The sequence below is a fragment of the Xyrauchen texanus genome, chromosome 36 (genome assembly GCF_025860055.1).
Source record: "Xyrauchen texanus isolate HMW12.3.18 chromosome 36, RBS_HiC_50CHRs, whole genome shotgun sequence".
NCBI classification, from domain to species: Eukaryota; Metazoa; Chordata; class Actinopteri; order Cypriniformes; family Catostomidae; genus Xyrauchen; species Xyrauchen texanus.
The window spans coordinates 31,912,005-31,930,985 of record NC_068311.1 but is presented as its reverse complement, the minus strand read 5'-3'; the positions used below and the strand labels follow the sequence as shown (position 1 = coordinate 31,930,985).

The window sequence follows — 18,981 nt, the reverse complement described above, 5'->3', positions numbered from 1 at the left end:
ATGAGGCGGATTAATTAAATTCCAGTTCCTCAGAGTTTGGCTAGACATTTCTCCAGAGCATCAATATCTCCATCTTCAGCTTTGCATCCTCGAGCGCTGCACTCAATAAACTCCACACGATTGGGCAACTGAGAGAAGTCAAAGTCTTTGCCCTTCTTCCCCAGATACACGGATCCTGTGACGGCCCCGTCCTGAGCGGAGAGCGCAGCGGAGCGCGTCAGACGCAGAGTGTTCCTGTCACAACAATTATCACATAATTAAACACAATGTGCATTACCTTTTTGGTTATCTGGTCTGTTGTCCATTTTTCTTTGTCTATGTTTTTAATAAGGAATAACATTATTATAATTGTGAAAGAAACAATAAGTGAATACTCACAGTTCCTTCTCCAACTGCTGCTGAATTAATTTAGCTGATTTTGCCATCGTGATATCTACAAGAAAAGACAAACCTGTCCTTCAGAAACACACAAACACTTTCAGTGAAATCTCTTTAAAGTAGGGTGCAACTAAAGGAATTATTCACAAAATGTAGAGATTGAACATTTTAAAGATAATGCTTATTTAATCCTTGTTTTGTGCTAACACCTTTTGTGTTCACAGTCAAAAATGACCATCCCACTAAGATTATTTCTAAATATTCTCATACTGCATATATTAATCACAAGATATTGCATTCTATCTTTTATTAACTTCTTTTTAAGTAATTATGTGAAAGGGCAAGGAGCACCAACAAAGTGTCAGGTGGGCAACTTCAAGGTATTGAGTCGCTCTTAATAAGAATCTCCTCACACGGCACCTGCAGGTCAAGAGAAAGCTACGAAGATTCCGTCAGAACAAGACGAAAAGTCCAAGTCAGAAAAATAATTAAGAACTGGTGAAGATAAGCTATAAATATGCAAGGACTTTCTATCAAAGTGACATAAGTTGCTTACAATCGCTCTGTACTGTTTTTTCATTGTCCAGTCCTTCATAAATAGAAAGACATCAGTTCAGTATGACGTATAATGGTCAGCGTGATACTAATTCATTGATATTATCTGTTCTGTTCAAATTATTATTCACAAATGCATGAAACTTTTACCATGCAACCAATATTTTCTGCCAAAATACCATAAAATCTGAAATTCATATCGCTGTAAAACGCTTGCAAAATTGATAGAAAGTCATTCATGTAACTGAAATGAATTGGGTTAAAGAAAAAGACACTATGTTCCAAAAATGATGAACTCTATGGCACCCAGGGTATGAGGAAGATAACAGCCCTGAACTTCATTGGGGATGGAAAAAGTCTAAGACCTACTTCCACAAACTGTTGTCTTGCAGAAGCACTTGCAAAACTATAAGATATATTTAAATGGTTGCTTGAAGCCACTCCTGTTTTTCTGTGTATAAATAATCCATCTTAGAGAGGTGCACTTCAGTGAGACAACTGCATAGTGTTTCTCTGTTACTGCTCCTTTTTGCAAAAATAAATATAACCTACTTTTGACTTTGAAACTGGTCTCGAGAATTTTTCTTACAAAAATCTTTCCCTGACCAAAAAGTTCCCATCAAGTTTGTTTTTCTTCTTTATTATTATTATAATAATTTTTTTTTTTTATAGCCAAACTGTTTATTTTAGAGACAGACACCGATCACATGTTGTGACCTCTGACAAACACATGTATACTAGATCTCAGTGGAAGATAAACTCTCTACTGCCCAATTTGAGTGCCACATCATGCACAAATATACAATCCTGAGTTTTGGCCTCTAATGTCCCCTTTGCTGTCTTTGAACAAACACAATTGCACTAACAGGAGTTAGGTAATCAGGTCATAATCTCCACGAGTTATCACCCAGTTCTGTTATCACTCTGGGAAAAGCTTTTATTGGCTAGCAGGTAATGTTAATTTATGTAAGGAGACCTCCGTGTAGAAAGGAAGTGGATGTCAAGTTATTTTTATTTGTATAGTGCCTTTCACAACACACATCGTTTCAAAGGAGCTTTACAGAAGAGCAGCATTAACAGACGATAAAACGAATGTCTATAATGTCGATGAGTCATCATTGTGTAATTAGATAAAATACGATTGTTAATCGTGTTTAAAAAGAATTAATTAAATAATAATTGTATTAATAACCCCAGTGAGCAGCTGAAGGCGACTGTGGCAAGGAACACAAAACTCCATAAGATGTTGATTAATGGAGAAACATAACCTTGTGAGAAACCAGACTCACTGTGAGGGCCAGTTCCCCTCTGACTAACCCTAAACCAGACTCGCTGTGGGGGCCAGTTCCCCTCTGACTAAACCCACCCTAACCCTAAACCAGACTCACTGTGGGGGCCAGTTCCCCTCTGACCAACCCCACCCTAACCCTAAACCAGATTCACTGTGGGGGCCAGTTCCCCTCTGACCAACCCCACCCTAACCCTAAACCAGACTCACTGTGGGGGCCAGTTCCCCTCTGACTAACCCCACCCTAACCCTAAACCAGACTCCCTGTGGGGGCCAGTTCCCCTCTGACCAACCCCACCCTAACCCTAAACCAGACTCACTGTGGGGACCAGTTCCCCTCTGACTAACATCATGAATATAATGTAAATATTACTTATGTATAGTTAAAGTCATGGTTTAAAATGATTAAACTAAGTAAGTGTTAAGGGACAGTGTTTAAACATTGTGTATGAAATGTAAGATTAATGACCAATGTCTTTGACATCCATCCTGGATTAACTGCAGAAGTTCACATAGATGCAATTGTCCTTGTTAATTGGCTGATGAAGGCTTTTGTTGGCAATTGTTAGTCTATGCATTCCATTTCAAGATCGTAGTCCATCAATAGACCGAGGTGATGCAGGCAGAGATCAGGGATGTGAAACGCAGTTTAACTTGGCCGGCAATTTCGGTGAGGTTTGGTGTGGTCCATCCTAAATCCAAGGTTCAGACAATGGCATATGAAGTATCCCATGTCTTATGGTTGGAGTTAGCATCACTTCATCCTCTGAAGTCCATCATAATAGACTGAAGTGATGTTTGGCTGGCACCGGCTGCATTTAGTCATCATCATTCAGCAACACGTAGCAGTGGCGTCCAACACGAAGCAGGAATGGTGCTGGATCCAGCCGGTTCTGGTGACCTCAGGATAGGAGTGCCGAGGTTGAGACAGGGAAACAAATAAAAAGATGTAAGCATAGATGCCATTACATTTATTGCAGAGTTAGAGATCATGCTCAATGTTTCTGGTTCCGGCAGACCCAACTAAAGCAGACTAATTGTGGGTTGGAGGATAAATTAGGTGTATATCTGGCTAAATAGACGAATCTTTAGTCTAGAATTAAACTGAGGGCGTGTGTCTGCATCTCAAACAGTGTTAGGGAGACTATTCCATAGTTTAGGAGCCAAATATGAAAAGGATCTTCCTCCTTTTGTGGATTTTGATATTCTAGGAACTATTAGCAGGCCAGAATTTTGCGATCGTAATGAACGTGATGGAATATGGTAGAAGGTCACTTAAGTATTGCGGAGCTAGACCATTCAAATCTTTGTATGTAGTTAACAGAATTTTTAAATTAATATGGAATTTAACAGGTAGCCAATGTAACAATGATAAAATGGGGCTAATATGATCATATTTCTTGGTTCTCGTTAGCACTCTGGCAGCTGCATTTTGAACCAATTGAAGTTTATTTATTGATCTTGCTGGACATCCTCCCAGTAATGCATTACAATAATCTAGTCTTGAGGTCATGAACGCATGAATTAGTTTTTCGGCATCAGCAACAGAGAGCATGTGCCGTAATTTAGCAATATTTCTGAGGTGGAAGAATGCCGTTCTACAAATATTAGTAATTTGATTTTCAAAGGACAGATTGGTATCAAATATAACACCTAAGTTCTTCGCTGTTGAAGATGATGTAATGGTACATCCATCGAGAGTAAAATTATATTATATTGGCTTATTTTTAGAGTTTTTTTGGTCCAATAATTAGTACCTCTGTTTTGTCAGAATTGAGTAGAAGGACATTTCTGGCCATCCAACCATTTATTTCATTGATACACTCTGCTAATTTCAAGAATTGTGAAATTTCATGAAGTTTTGAAGAAATATAAAGTTGTGTATCGTCAGCATAACATTGGAAACTTATTCCACGATTCCTGCCACAATCTCCCAGGGGATGCATATAGATGGAGAAAAGCAGAGGCCCTAAAACTGATCCCTGTGGCACTCCATATTTTACTTTTCTTTGGTTTGACAATTCCTCATTTACATAGAAAAAGTGGTAGCCGTCTGCTAAATACGACCTAAATCATGCTAATGCAACTCCACAAATTCCAACATAATTCTCCAGCCTATTCAAGAGTATGTCGTGATCTATCGTGTCGAATGCAGCACTAAGATCTAAAAGCACTAGAAGAGAAATGCAGCCGCGATCAGTTGATAAGAGCAAGTCATTTGTAACTCTGATAAGTGCAGTCTCTGTACTGTGATGAATTCTAAATACTGACTGAAATTCTTCGTATATACTATTTCTCTTTAGAAATGAACATAGTTGGGAGGACACTACCTTTTCATGTATTTTGAGATTTGAAATCGGTCTATAATTAGCCAGTTCTCCAGGATCAAGTTGTGGCTTCTTAATAAGCTGTTTGATAACTGCCATTTTAAAGTTTCTTGGGATATGTCCTAAGCATAGCGAGGAGTTAATAATATTAAGAAGAGGTTCTGAAATTACAGGAGATACCTCTTTTAAGAGCTTAGTTGGTATAGGATCTAACAAACAAGTTGTGGTTTTTGATGTTTCAATAAGTTTTGTTAGCTCTTCATGACCTATGACAGAGAAGGATTGAAATTGCATGTGAGGAAAGTTATTAGACACTGTTTTCTTTATTTCTGATTATTTCAATTTTATCTGTAAAGAAATTCATTATTACTCTTGTGCTGCGACGTAATATCTGGTTCTGTTGAGGCTTTATTCCTAACCAATTTAGCCACAGTACTGAATAAACATCTAGGATTGTTGTGGTTATTTTCTATGAGTTTACTAAAATATGCTGACCTGGCAGCTTTTAGTGCCTGTCTGTATCTACAGACACTATCCTTCCATGCACCAAGAAATACTTCTAATTTTGTATTTTTCCACATGCGCTCCATTTTCCGAGCTGCTCTCTTGAGAGCATGAGTGTGATCATTGTACCATGGTGCAGGGCTTATTTCTTTAATTTTCTTTAACCGAAGTGATATCTAGGTGATACAGTCTCTATGTGTTGCAGTTTATGTGACCTGTGCTGTCTCAAGGCAGCTAGCAGATGTTCGGATTAACCAGTTTGTCTGCTTCCTGACCTGGGCCCCAGTTAGTCAAATACTATCATTATTAACACTATGAGCCAAATTACTAGAGAGGAGTGCGGCACCTTCCCTGGAGGGATGGAGTCCGTCTCTCTTTAGCAGGTCAGGTCTACCCCAAAAATTCTTCCAATTGTTTATAAATCCTATTTTATTCTTCAGACACCACTCAGACATCCAGCCATTCAGTGACACTAATCTACTATAAACCTCATCACCACGATGAGCAGGGAGGGGACCAGAGCATATTACAGTGTCTGACATAGTTTTTGCAAATTCGCACAGCACATTATCTTTAGTGATCTCCGACTGGCGAAGCTGGACATTCTTAGTGCTGAAATGGATAAAATTTTTTGAAAATCTACATTTAGCATTAGCCAACAATTGTAAATTTGATTTGATGTCAGACGCTCTGACCCACAAATGCAATTAACTATAGTGGTTGGAGTCTCCTTTTCCACGTTCCTTACAATAGAATCGCCAATAACAAGGGCTCTTTCAACATGATTCTCTGTGTGTGCATCACTGAGTGAGGAGAATCGATTGTAAACCCTAACAGGAACAGGAGAGTGGTGTCTCTTTGATGAGCGAGTATGTTGCTCTCTGTACTACTCGCATCCGAAACAGTATCTACCGGCTTCTCATTCTCACTGACCTCCACTAGTGTTTGGATGCGAGTCTCTAACTCATTAACCTTCTCCGTCAGCCTGGCGACTCGAGAGGCGGAGTCCTGGAAGGCTCGAGAGACGGAGCCCTGGGAGACCCGAGGGGCGGAGTCCTGGGAGACTCGAGGGGAGGGGCCCTGGAAGGCTCGGGAGGTTCTAGAGACGCTGGCGCTTGTACAGACATGGCCACTGGCGCTGGCTCTTGGACGGACATGGCCTCTGGCGCTTGGACGGTCATGGCTGCTGGCGCTGGCTCTTGGATGGTCATGGCTGCTGGAGCTGGCTCTGGGACGGTCAAGGCCACAGGCGCTGGTTCTAGGACGGTCATGGCTACTGGCACTGGCTCAGGGGCGGTCGAGGCTACAGGCGCTGGCTCACTGACGGCTGAGGCGACGGGCACTGGCTCACTGACGGCTGAGGTGACGGGCACTGGCTGGTTGACCGTGGTATGCGCGAGCTTGGGCTCGCAGGACGCTGAGGGTAGCGCCACGGGGGGTTCTGGGGATGGAGCTGCGGGAGGCGGAGACTGGAGGGCAGAGACCTTTTCCTTTCCCCTCTTCCTCCGGGCGGATAAGACTGGCAACGCTGGAACGCTGCTCGTGGTCGGCATGGTTTCAGGCATGCTGGCCGTGGCTGGCTTGGGCTCAGGCTCGCTGACCGTGGCTGACGAGGGCTCAGGCTCGCTGACCGTGGCTGACGAGGGCGCAGGCTCGCTCACCGTGACAGGCGTGGGCGCAGGCTCACAGACCGGGGCAGGCGTGGGCTCTGGCTCGCAGACCGGGGCAGGCGTGGGCCGGGAGGCGGAAGCCCGTCTTCTCTTCCTCTGGGCAGACGAAGTGGACCGTGTGGGTTCTAGGAACGCGACTGGCACGGGGGTTTGCTCGCTGACAGGTGGGGCTGGTGTTACAGGAGGCGCCAGGGATGGCTGAAGATACTCCACTGTAGATGGTGAGGTAGGGTCCTCCTCTGTAACGCCCACAGTGAACGGAGAGCCACACACCAGTAGGGTAGCTTCCAGGAAGTCGCGGAGAGTCCAGCCGCGCGTCGCCTGTGGCAACCGCTCCTTCAGCGTAGGGTTTAGATTGTCCCTGAAGAAGACCACCAAGGCTGAGTCCAGGAAGTCAGAGACATTCGCCAGATTGAGGAAGTCGAGAATGTGGTCTTCAACAGGTCGGTCCTCTTGTTTCAGGCAGAGCAGTAGATAGTTAGCTTGTTGAACCGCTGGATCCATAGTGGGTCGTTCGTTCTGTTATGGATGTGTGAAGCAGGAGAAGGCAGACGGGGAATGTGGATCCAAATGCGGTTTATTAAACAAAGTAAATAGTAAGTAAATAAACACAGGAACAAAGGAATGGTACACGATGGGAAAACATAGACTAAAATACTGGGTTAAACACAGGAAGGGGTGCAGGCAGTGAACATCCACGAAGGGTTGAGTAATCCTCGAACGGGCAACACAAGAGGGAAACAAAAACAGCAGGGCAAACTGCAGGGAACATGAACAAGAGCATACACAGATATAGCGCAAACGTGAAAACGTCAACGAACGACAAAGGGAAGGGGAAAAAGCGGGGTTTAAATAAAGAGACACGGTAATGACAAAACAACAGACAGGTGCGGACAATAACGCAGAGAAGGGCCGGGAAAGACGGGAAGTGTAGTTTACACAAGGACAGTGAGACTCGGGGCAGACAACAGGGAAAACGTGACATGGAACGTGATCGGTGAAGGGTGAAACGGAAAACACGGGGCAGACAACAAGGGATCGAAACAAGAAACACGGTGCAGACGACAAGGGATCGTAACACGAAACACGGGGCAGATGACAAGGGATTGTGACACAAAACACGGGGCAGACGACAAGGGACCGTAACACATACACATATAACATTTTCTTAAAGCAAGTCTATATATATCTCATATGTTGCTTCTCAAATAAATGTATATTGTTTTAAGGATTTTTAGGCCATTTTAAATGGAAAAAAAGACAAAAACACTTGATACAAAAGGAGTTTTTGCAGTAAATTTCTATACTGAATTAAATGTAATAAAAAGTGTTTTTTCCTTAAATTCAGTCAATGTCATTTAGAGGCATTTTTAAAAGATGATTTTTTTTTCCCCTCTATTGTTAGTAAGCACGTTTAATACAACCTTTTGTGTCAGGGCATAAGCTGAATAATCATTTAAGAGGTGATGATTAATCGTTGCAATAAATCGCTGAATAGTCAAATAGTCATTCTAATAATCGATTATCAAAATAATTGTTAGTTGTGGCCCTAGACAGAACAATAATGGGGAAAGAGGGCAACCCTGCCGGTGTCCCTATCCAGAGTAAAATTATCTGAAATTAATCAATTTGTTTGTACCGCTGCTACAGGGATTCTATAAAGTAAATGTATCTATCCAATAAAAGTATTCCTGAAATCGTATATTTCCAAAATCTTAAAAAGATAATCCCATTCTACCATATCAAATGCCTTTTCTGCATCAAGTGAGATGGCTGCGACCAGAGTCTGATCATTCGCCACTGACCACATGATATTGATGTTATCAGAAGAGCTGTGGCCTGAATAAACCCCACCTGATCTATATGTATAAGAGATGTCATAACTTAATCAGTTAGCCAACATGTTTGACAATATTTTAACTTCTAGCTGGATCAGGGAAATTGGAAAATAACTCTTACACTCGCTTGGATCTTTGTCCTTTTAAAGCAGGGGTCCCCAAACTTTTTTCTATGAGGACCACATCATTTTTCCTTTCTATAATGGAGGGCCGTAGTCTAACAGAAAATGGCATGGGCCGGAGTGATTTATTGTGGAGATTTTATTATGATTTTAAATGGATTTACAGTATTATGCCTCCTAATGCTAGATTAATTTATTATTTATGCACCATACATATCAAGTGATTTATAGCCTATTAAAAGAGCATTATTACTATCGTAATGACATTTTTTCATATTCATTGCTATTGAAATCAAATTATTTACTTACTCATGCGTATTAGGCTAATCAGTGTGAACTATGTCCCCTTGACGCGCCAACCATACTAGGAGCTCCGTCAGTCGTGATGCTGGCCAGCTTAGACCAGTCTAGATCCAACTCTTCTATCGTTTGGCACACTACCAAAAATATCCTCCCCTGTCGTAGTACCTTTGAGAGTTTTTAGGGCTGCCAGCTCCTTGGACACTTCAAAGTTTGAGCTAACTCCGCGAAGAAAAATGAGCAGCTGTGCCGTGTCCTGCACGTCATTACTTTCATCCAGCGCTAATGCAAAAAAATCTAATTCTTTCACTTTTTCCTTCAGCTGGGCATATTATACCCCATTTCTTCAATTCGTCTGGTGATTGTACTTGCGGACAGACTCACCGCATTTAAGACGTCTTTCTTATCGGGCACACCTCCTCCGCAACAGCATTCATACATTTCTTTACGAACTCACCATCACTGAATGGCCTACCGCAGGTTGCAATCAGTTTAGCTACCTGAAAGCTAGCTCGAATGGATGACTGGTTCAACTGGGTTTGCCATACAAACGTATTTTGCTGAGCAGATAGTCCACTTTTTAGCTTCGACACTTTGTCTGCTCTCATTTGGCCTTGTAAACTCGCGATACTTGTCTCTGTGGCGGGTTTCATAGTGTCGGCGCAGATTGTATTCTTTGAACACGGAGACTGTTTCTTGACAGATGAGGCAAACAGCCATTTCTTTGCATTGAACAAAAAAATAATCACTTGTCCACTTTTGGTTAAATACCCTGCATTCTGAATCAACTTTTCTCTTTCCCAACCGTTTGGCCATTTTGTTGTCACATTAAATTTTCTTGCTGGATCGCGTGCACCCACTCGATCACGATGGAACGTTAATCCGGGTGAATCTAACAAATAATTTGGCTACTTTAATAATTATAACTAAGGGAAATTTTATTTTGAAAGCCAATATGTATTATCAAATACAAATATGATATGATTAAAACATATTTAAAATTAAATTGTAAAAATATTTCTCTGCATGGCATTGTTCAGAGGGCCGGTCCAAATGTGGGGGCGGGCCGTATTCGGCCCGCGGGCCGTAGTTTGGGGACCCCTGTTTTAAAGAATCAGACTGATCCGGACTTGTGTCATGATTGGTGGAAGCATTCATTCTATAGACAAGACCTTCATTATCTCGCCAAGCTCCTCCAAGGTTATCTTAGAATAAAGATAATTTTTTGCTCAGTCGTCAGTTTAGGGAGATTTAATTGTTTCACAATGTTTCTAATATCTTCGTCAGTAGACAAAGATGTGGAACAATAGAGATCAAGATAGAATTCTTTAAAAGCTTTATTAATATCAGTTGCCCGAGGTAAATATTTACCCACCAGCAGATTTCACAGAGGGAATGGTAAAAAAAGACTCTGCTTTATATATCTAGCCAAAAGCTTCCCTGCTTTGTCGTCTGACTCAAAGTATGACTGTCTTGCCCCAAATAGCCAAAAATCCACCTTCAATGACAAAATAATATTATATCTGTATTACATTCAGGTCAATTCTCTGAGGCCATCAGATGACCTTTGGTACTTCAGCTCTGCCTCTGCACTTTAATATTCCCTTCCAACTCCACGAGTTCTCGTGCTTTGAATTTTTTGCTGAATGAGGCACACTGTATGATCCGACCCCTAAGAACCGCCTTAAGTACCTCCCAAGCCACACCCACAGAGGATTCTGAGGACCAGTTGGCCTCCATATAAACACTGATTTCAGCTTTTAATATCTGTTGGAATTCAGGATTTTGCAATAGGGATCCATTAAAGTTCCAACTATATGATTTATTTTTCTCTGTATGTGGCAACATCTCTAAATTCATCAGGGCGTGATCTGAGACTAAAATGTTTCCAATTGAGCAATCAACAACAGATGAAATGAGGGACTTAGATATAATTAAAAAAAATCTATTCTAGAATAAATCTTATGGACTGATGAAAAGAAAGTATAGTCTCTACCAGATGGGTTCAAAAGTCTAAATATCTGCAAGACCAAGATTTGTACACATCCTGTGAAGAGTCACTGTTGCTAGAGGGGATTGTGTGTAAAAGTGAAATTATAAAGAACACATTCCAACACTAGTGCAACAATCAAACACTGAACTTCCCCCAGAACCAAACAAACAGAAAAAAAGTGTGCATGAACCCTGCGCATGACCATCCCTCTAAACTCAAACGGTCCATGTACGCCTATGAGAGTCCCCATGACAACTTTGCCGTCAGATTACTCAAGTCCAGTGTTTCTAGACAAATTATGTGAGATAGAATTACATAACAAAAAGGTAAATCTATAAAACAAACTCCAGCCAATAGGTATAATAAACACAAAGAAGGTGTAGATTCATCCACATAACTGTCCTGAAGGTGTGTTCCTCCACAAAACAAGCTTCAGCTGCTAGTGGAACCAGCACAACATGAAACAAAAAGGTGCACCGTTTCCTTGGACAATCAAGGCCTTGTTCAGTGATTCGGTCCGTTCGGCTACAAAGTGAGTATCACACAATGACTCCATTGTCTCGGATATCGCCCGTTGGGGACATGCAAATATTTTGCGGCCATCCACAGCATCTATTCTTAACATGGAACAGTGCAAAAGCAACCCTCCGTCAGCACAAGAGTTTCTTGAAGGAGTGTTACTATACAAAACAAACTCCAGCCACTAGGTGGAACCAGCACAAAAAAGGTGCACAGTTTCCTCGGACGGTCAAGTGAATGTTCAGTGAGTCAGGCTCTCTTGGCTGCAACGAGAGAAAAACACCACGACTTCCTCAGTCCACTGTTTTTATGAAAGACAATGTTTGTTGCAGGCATGTAAATATTTTGCGGCCATTCTTAGTATCTATTCTCCAGGACAAACAGAAACAAAATGGCGCTCAGGCTCCTCAGACAGTCGAGTGTATATTAAGCGAGTCAATCCACTCAGCTGTTACATGAAACTCACCAAATGGCTTACTCACTCATTGTCTCTATGAAAGACAATACTTGCTGTGGGCATGTAAATATTTTGCGGCCATTCTTAGTATCTATTCTCAATTTGGCCAGAAACATCAGTGCAACAGACACCTTCCGTTGATGTAAGAGTTTCTTGCATTCTATGCAAATTCGATGAGAGAAACATGATAGATTCAAAGTCTGGGAACAAGAACATTTTGTAGTTTTTCCAAGAAAGCTTTCCTTTGCTCCTCGCCTCATGTAACACAAGATCTTTATTGGATGATCTCAGAAATTTGGTCGGGCCTGTCTTCCTCAGCGGACATCCGAACTCGCTCGATTTCCATCTTATGGCCGGTTATGTCGAGCAGACTCGGGAAGAGCTTGTATAGGAATTTCACCATATCTCGGCCTTCCTCATGCTCAGGAATTCCAACAATTCTGATGTTGTTTCACCGATTACGATTCCAGCTTTTCCCAAACACGCTGCAAATCTACTTTGGTCACTAGCGGATTAGCAGCCAATTCCCTCTCCAATGACTCCAGATAATCGATCTGATTCTTGTAACCACCTCAGAGAATTTCGTCTCCATGGCAGTTATCGATCGTCATATTACTGCAAGATCCTCCAAGTCCACCGCAACCTTTGCCAGCATCACATGCTCGACAGTTGCAGTTAAATTTCTCCCACCACACTGTCCAAACCGAGTCCCTTGTCTACGGGCCTTTCTGGAGGTTTCAGCATGAGCACGTAAGTGTCTTTTAATGTCTCCAGAGCCCGAGGATTTAGAATTATTTGCCATGTTTTCTTCCTATAACAGTTATTTAGCAGGACGTATCGAATATCACTAGTTTAAGACACAAAAATAATTAAAAACTAGCAAAGTGTGCAGAGCTCGCCGATCACACGTCCGACCCTTGCATGGCACCACATGACTCAATTTTTTTTTTTATTAACAATACCTGTAGTAACGGTGGTATTTTTTGGCAGAACTATGGTTGTCATGGTACATGTTTATAGGGACTACAAAATATGATGCTTTCCAGTTAAAAATGAATGCAACTGATTTGATCATTATCAAAATATTTTTTTCTTTATTTCTACAGATTGAGAGAGTGCATGTTTGTGTGCATGTTTGAAATGTTAACATTTTTTTTAGAGTCTGTGAAAGTATAATAATGATTTCTATAAGACTCTTTCTATATCACAATTGTTGTAGTTATAAAAAAAGTTAATAAATTACAGGATAGAACATACAGCATATTGTGCGGTTTTGTAACATTTCTAATTTGGTTCCTGGGCCAAGAACGTTTAAGAACCAGTCATTTCCAAATAAAAACAATTAAATATAAAGAAAATTGTTAAAAACCTTTGTGCGTTTTCAGATACCATTTGTGAACAAATTCAAGGAATTTTATTCCAATTGGATTAAGTACAAATAAAATGTGTATAATAAAAAAAGTTGTACGAGTCAATAAAGGTTCAAATAAACAGTTCAGAAAAGGGTTAAACATTTCTTCCTTTTTAACATAAAATACTATCCTTTCACCTTTCATATTGGACAGTTAGAAGTAGAAGTAAATAAAATCAAAGGAGTCTTTTACCACACGGGACAATTTAGCCCTGTTGTACCCAACTAAAGAACTATTTTATGGTTCATCCAGCCATCCATTTTTGACCACTTAACAAGGACTGGGTCGAGGTGGCAGCAGAATAAGCAAAGTAACACATACGTCCTTTTCCTAAGCCACATCCTCCAGCTCATCCTGGGGGATCCCAAGGTGTTTTCAGGCCAGCTGAGAGATGTAATCCTTCCATGTGACATGCCCGAAACACCACTGCAGGAAGGCATCCAAGAGGCATCCTATTCAGATGCCAGAACCACCTCAACTGGCTCCTTTCAACGCAGATGAGCAGCAGTTCTACTCATGTCAGCGCTTCGCACCCTCTCTCTTAGAGTGAGCCCTGTCACTTGTAGCAATCATATTATTTCGGTCAGTACCCAAAGCTCATGAACATAGGTGAGGACTGGAACATACACTGACAGGTAAATTGAGAGATTTGTCTTCAGGCTCAGCTCCTTCACCATCACAGTCCGGTACAGCAACTGCATTTATGCAGACGCTGCACCGATCCACCTGTCGATCTCATGCTCCAACTTTCCCCCACTTGTGAACAAGATCCCGAGATACTTAAACTCCTCCACTTGGGGAAGCAGTTCAATCCTTACCTGGAAAAACCATCTTCAGAAACACTCCAATCAGTGCAGTCAAAGCAGGCTTGTAGTTCCAGCTCTTCTTCATTGGTCCATCTTTTGGGCAGAACTGAAACAGCATGTGTGATCAAGGAGGCCTACAAACCTGACTCAGTTACACCAGTTCTGTCTGGAGGAATGTGACAAAATTCCAGCAACTTCTTGTGAGAAGCTTGTTGAAGAAAACCCAAAATATTTGACCCAAGTTAAATAATTTAAAGGCAGTGCTACCAAATACTAACAAAGTGTGTGTAAACTTCTGAATGTGATGAAAGAAATAAAAGCTGAAATAAATTATTCTCTCGACTACTATTCTGACATTTCACATTCTTAAAATAAAGTTGTGATCCGAACTGACCTAAGACAGGGAATGTTTTCTACGATTAAATGTCAGGACTTGTAAAAAACTGAGTGCCAAAACAGTCATAGTTTTAACAGCGGCTGTGGCTCAGGTGGTAGAGCGAGTCGGCCACTAATCACAGGGTTGGTGGTTTGAATCCCGGCCCACATGACTCCACATGCTGAAGTGTCCTTGGGCAAGACACTGAACCCCAAGTTGCTCCCAATGGCAGGCTAGCACCTTGCATGCAGCTCTGACACCATTGGTGTATGAATGGGTGAATGAGACACAGTGTAAATCGCTTTGAATACCATTAAGGTTAAAAAGGCGCTATATAAGTGCAGACCATTTACCATTTAAAACTCAGTTACATCAGAAACCGTGACATGTCGGACTGATTTTGTCATTGGTGCATGAATATTTCTATCACATCAAGATGAGTGTGTATTAATGAAATAATCACCTTGTTTGTTGCAGGCGATCAGAAGTGTGGGATTATTTTTGGCCAGAAGAGCGTCTGTGAGGATGAAATAGAGGAACTCGGCCACATCTCTGACCAGGGTTTCCGTTGTCCGGTAATTACCGGACATTGGCCGGTAAAAAAATGAAATGTCCGACAAAACTAAATCTCTCCGGTCAAATTGTCCGATTAAAATTGCCTAATAATCCCGTCCCCCTAACACAATCTGAATTTGAGAATAAGCCTAAAATGTATAAAGCAAAAATACACCGATCTCTTGCTATGTTATAAAGGAACAGGCTCTATCGTTTGAAAGTTATGAAACAACATCGCATGCTGCATTTCAAATAAAGCGCACGCCTAAAACGGCTGCAATATAGACCTAAACAACGAACGATTGAGTGAGACGTTTCAAATATGGCCAGGCCCAGGCAGACTAGCTTTAAAAGCTTTTTCAGAGGCCAGACGATGGTGAATCAGGAACATCTCATTATAGATAGATCAGTGCTTCTAATCCGCGCATTCGTGCAGTTTTTTTTCTCTATCATCAAAACTGAATAGCCTATGTTCATCAGTGCATGGTTTCAGTCTACATCAAGCAGGGACACGTTTGTGTGCATTTTATTTTGTGATTTCACCGGAATTAATAGAGAGTCTCCGCAACGGCGATAGATTGAAACGCGCGTCCTAGTGAAGATTGCGCAACTCGCGCAGCGCGTCGTCCATGCAACTGATAGCAGCGGACACGAGCGCTCAGCTTGATTTCAAAAACAACAGATTTTAGTGCTAGATCTCTTATTTAATAACGGACTAAATGAATGATCTGCTAGTTAACTGGAGATGTTTTATTTATTTGTATTAGGTACATCCGTGCCTCAATGTTTCAAAAAGTGAATGTGTGTGAAACCACAGTAAAAAACAATTGGCGTTGATTGACGCCAATCGGACGTTCACGTTTTTTTTTTCCGTCTATTTGAAAGTTAAGCTAATAATAATATGTTGCATTCTATACGGCCTGATTATGTCATTTTTTAAGTTAGACTGCCTCCAGTTTTCCTCAACTTGACTAATTAAGAGGCGATATATTTGACCGGCATATCATCAAAATGTCCGTAAAACGAAACCTCTGCCGGTCACTTTGACCGGCACCATTTTTTTCTAGCGGAAACTCTGTCTCTGACGTCCTTTTGAAAGATGCTGCTGTCCACCACAAACACAACAGCTCTGACAACACACAAACACACAATCAGTCACATGTACACAACTGCACTGACACAACACACAAACAGTCGCATGTACACAACTGCACTGACACAACACACAAACAGTCGCATACACAACTGCACTGACACAACACACAATCAGTCGCATGTACACAACTGCACTGACACAACACACAATCAGTCACATGTACACAACTGCACTGACACCACACAAACAGTCGCATGTACACAAACACACACAATCAGTCACATGTATACAACATCACTGACACACAACACACACAATCAGTCACGTGCGCACAACCGCACTGACACACAATCAGTCGCATGTACACAAACACACACAATCAGTCACATGTACACAACCGCACACAAACAGTCACATGTACACAACTGCACTGACACAACACACAAACAGTCGCATGTACACAAACACACAGTCACATGTATACAACATCACTGACACACAACACACACAGTCAGTCACGTGCGCACAACCGCACTGACACACAATCAGTCGCATGTACACAACCAGTCGCATGTACACAACCGCACTGACACAAACAGTCGCATGTACACAAACACACACAGTCAGTAGCATGTACACAAACACACATAGTCAGTCGCATGTACACAACCGCACTGACACACAAACAGTCGCATGTACACAAACATACACAGTCAGTAGCATGTACACAAACACACATAGTCAGTCACATGTACACAACCGCACTGACACACAAACAGTCGCATGTACACAACAGCACTGACACAACACACAAACAGTCACATGTACACAACAGCACTGACACAACACACAAACAGTCACATGTACACAACAGCACTGAGACAACACACAAACACACACAATCAGTCACAGTTCAATGTCACTCACCGTGTCACAGTCTTGTATTTCTCCACAATCTGAACTCTTAAAGGGTAACTAAACACCTGCTCAGAGTCTGACTCCACCCACTAGAAATATTTGAAAATGCTGGAAAAGTGGGCAGACCCCGGCGGGGATAGAGGGAACGAACCGAGTGCGGGGCTGAGCGGGGGGCACCTGAGACTCGTAGTGACGGATTAACTGACAGCTGCTGTTATTATTATTCCTCACACGGTCGCAAGACGACATGTACATGAATCTGGCATGGTGAGCTGGAACCTGCTTACGTCAGCTGTCACCGCTTACGTCACGAAGTACCGCAACAGCCAATAGGAAAATTCAACTGCAGTAGCCACCGTTCAACCTGAAGAGGGCAGCACTCTGACGTTTTTACACCATATATTGTAGAATTAAAACACTTTATACACAAATGTCAAAATAATTACTTGAATCAATGACCAGTACTAATAAAGCCCCATGCTTACAGATCATTAACTAAAAAAAGTTGGTTTAGGGTTTAGTTACCCTTTAAACTTTCATGACCGGGAACATCAATAAGTGTCCAGCTGCTGCCCTGCGCATACACCCACCATCACTTTATAAACCGTCTGATGACGTCATCACGTACAGTTATAACAGATGTTATTAAATGACTCACTCCGTCACTCTTGCTTTTGTATGTTGCGCTGTTGTCTGTGATGGACGTCTGTGTTTTTACAAACTTCCCTAATAATAACTGAAGAGACACAGCGAATCATTAATAATTCAAGACACGTTTGATGATGTTTTTATTGAAACTGACCCGAGTGAAGAGCAGAGTTTTCCCGGAGTCACAGAGTCCCAACAACAGCACGACATTCCTCACTTTACTGGAGCCCCAGAGATGACCAAACAACACTGAACACACAATATACATCATAAATATATAATGAATGTTTCCTGACGTGTGTGTTCATCGCACACGTCATGATGTTTCTTCTTACCGATAGTAAGTATCACAACCGCCAAAGCCACTAATATCCCGATGAGAAAAACAGCCTCTTGATTCTGTATTTCTTTAATGAAACTCTCCACAAACGGCTCTGAGGAGAAATCCTCCAGATCTAAATGAACCTTCTCTTCCATGTTTCTCCAGAAGTGCACGCAGATGATTGACGGCGGAAGCGGATGACATGTGTACTTCAGCGGACAGCGGAATCTTATGAATATTCATAAGATCAAGTGCCGTTTCACAGCAGTCTTCAGGTGTGTTCGACATCGGCTGCTACTGGATGTAACCAATCTGCGAGAGTTGCCGCGTGCAGGCGGGGAGGATCTGCAAACGGAGATATGAAGCCGGACACGTTGTGGCTCCCGTAGTTTGCTGCAATTACGTCAGTCATGGCAGATCACGTGGTGTTTGCTTGCTTTATCGCAGACGAGCTGGAAGCGATAGAAATTCCATTATTTTTGCATGACATTGGGCACAATGAGCAACGAAGGTGAGTTAAATGGTTAAATGTAAGAAGTATCTATTTAAACAAATTACACATTATCAATTTAGTTTTAAAGTTACTATACCTAGAATCTGCAAATTATATGTTGAATAAAAATACTGAATCGAAAGTGTAAAGTCTTTGCAATGTATTACTGATGTAATGGGTGGCTTTTGTAATCAATAGCTACTGTTGCTTGCCTTTTAATAATAATTATTATTATTTTGGTTTAAATAGAGAATTACTCATACTGACAAAGAAATAATGGAGTTTTACTCCAATTTCAACACTTCTGTATACACTAATTATTTGATTAAAATCCCAATTCAACATAAAACACTGAAAATAAATGTTTGACTACATGTGTGTTCAGTTAGGCTACATGTATATAG

At 41.6% G+C, this 18,981-nt stretch overlaps 1 protein-coding gene across 1 annotated transcript; it reads right to left on the bottom strand.

Annotated features, from left to right (window-relative positions):
- Positions 1-27: 27 nt before the first annotated feature.
- Positions 28-18,239, bottom strand: srprb (SRP receptor subunit beta). The gene is made up of 9 exons (XM_052106520.1): positions 18,098-18,239; positions 17,917-18,011; positions 17,773-17,850; positions 17,640-17,688; positions 17,124-17,157; positions 16,188-16,229; positions 15,009-15,103; positions 379-433; positions 28-234 (listed from the first exon to the last, which is right to left on the bottom strand). Exons 1-9 carry the CDS (start codon positions 18,237-18,239, stop codon positions 30-32), a joined length of 795 nt encoding a protein of 264 aa, XP_051962480.1. The 3' UTR covers positions 28-29.
- Between the last annotated feature and the right edge of the window lie 742 nt (positions 18,240-18,981).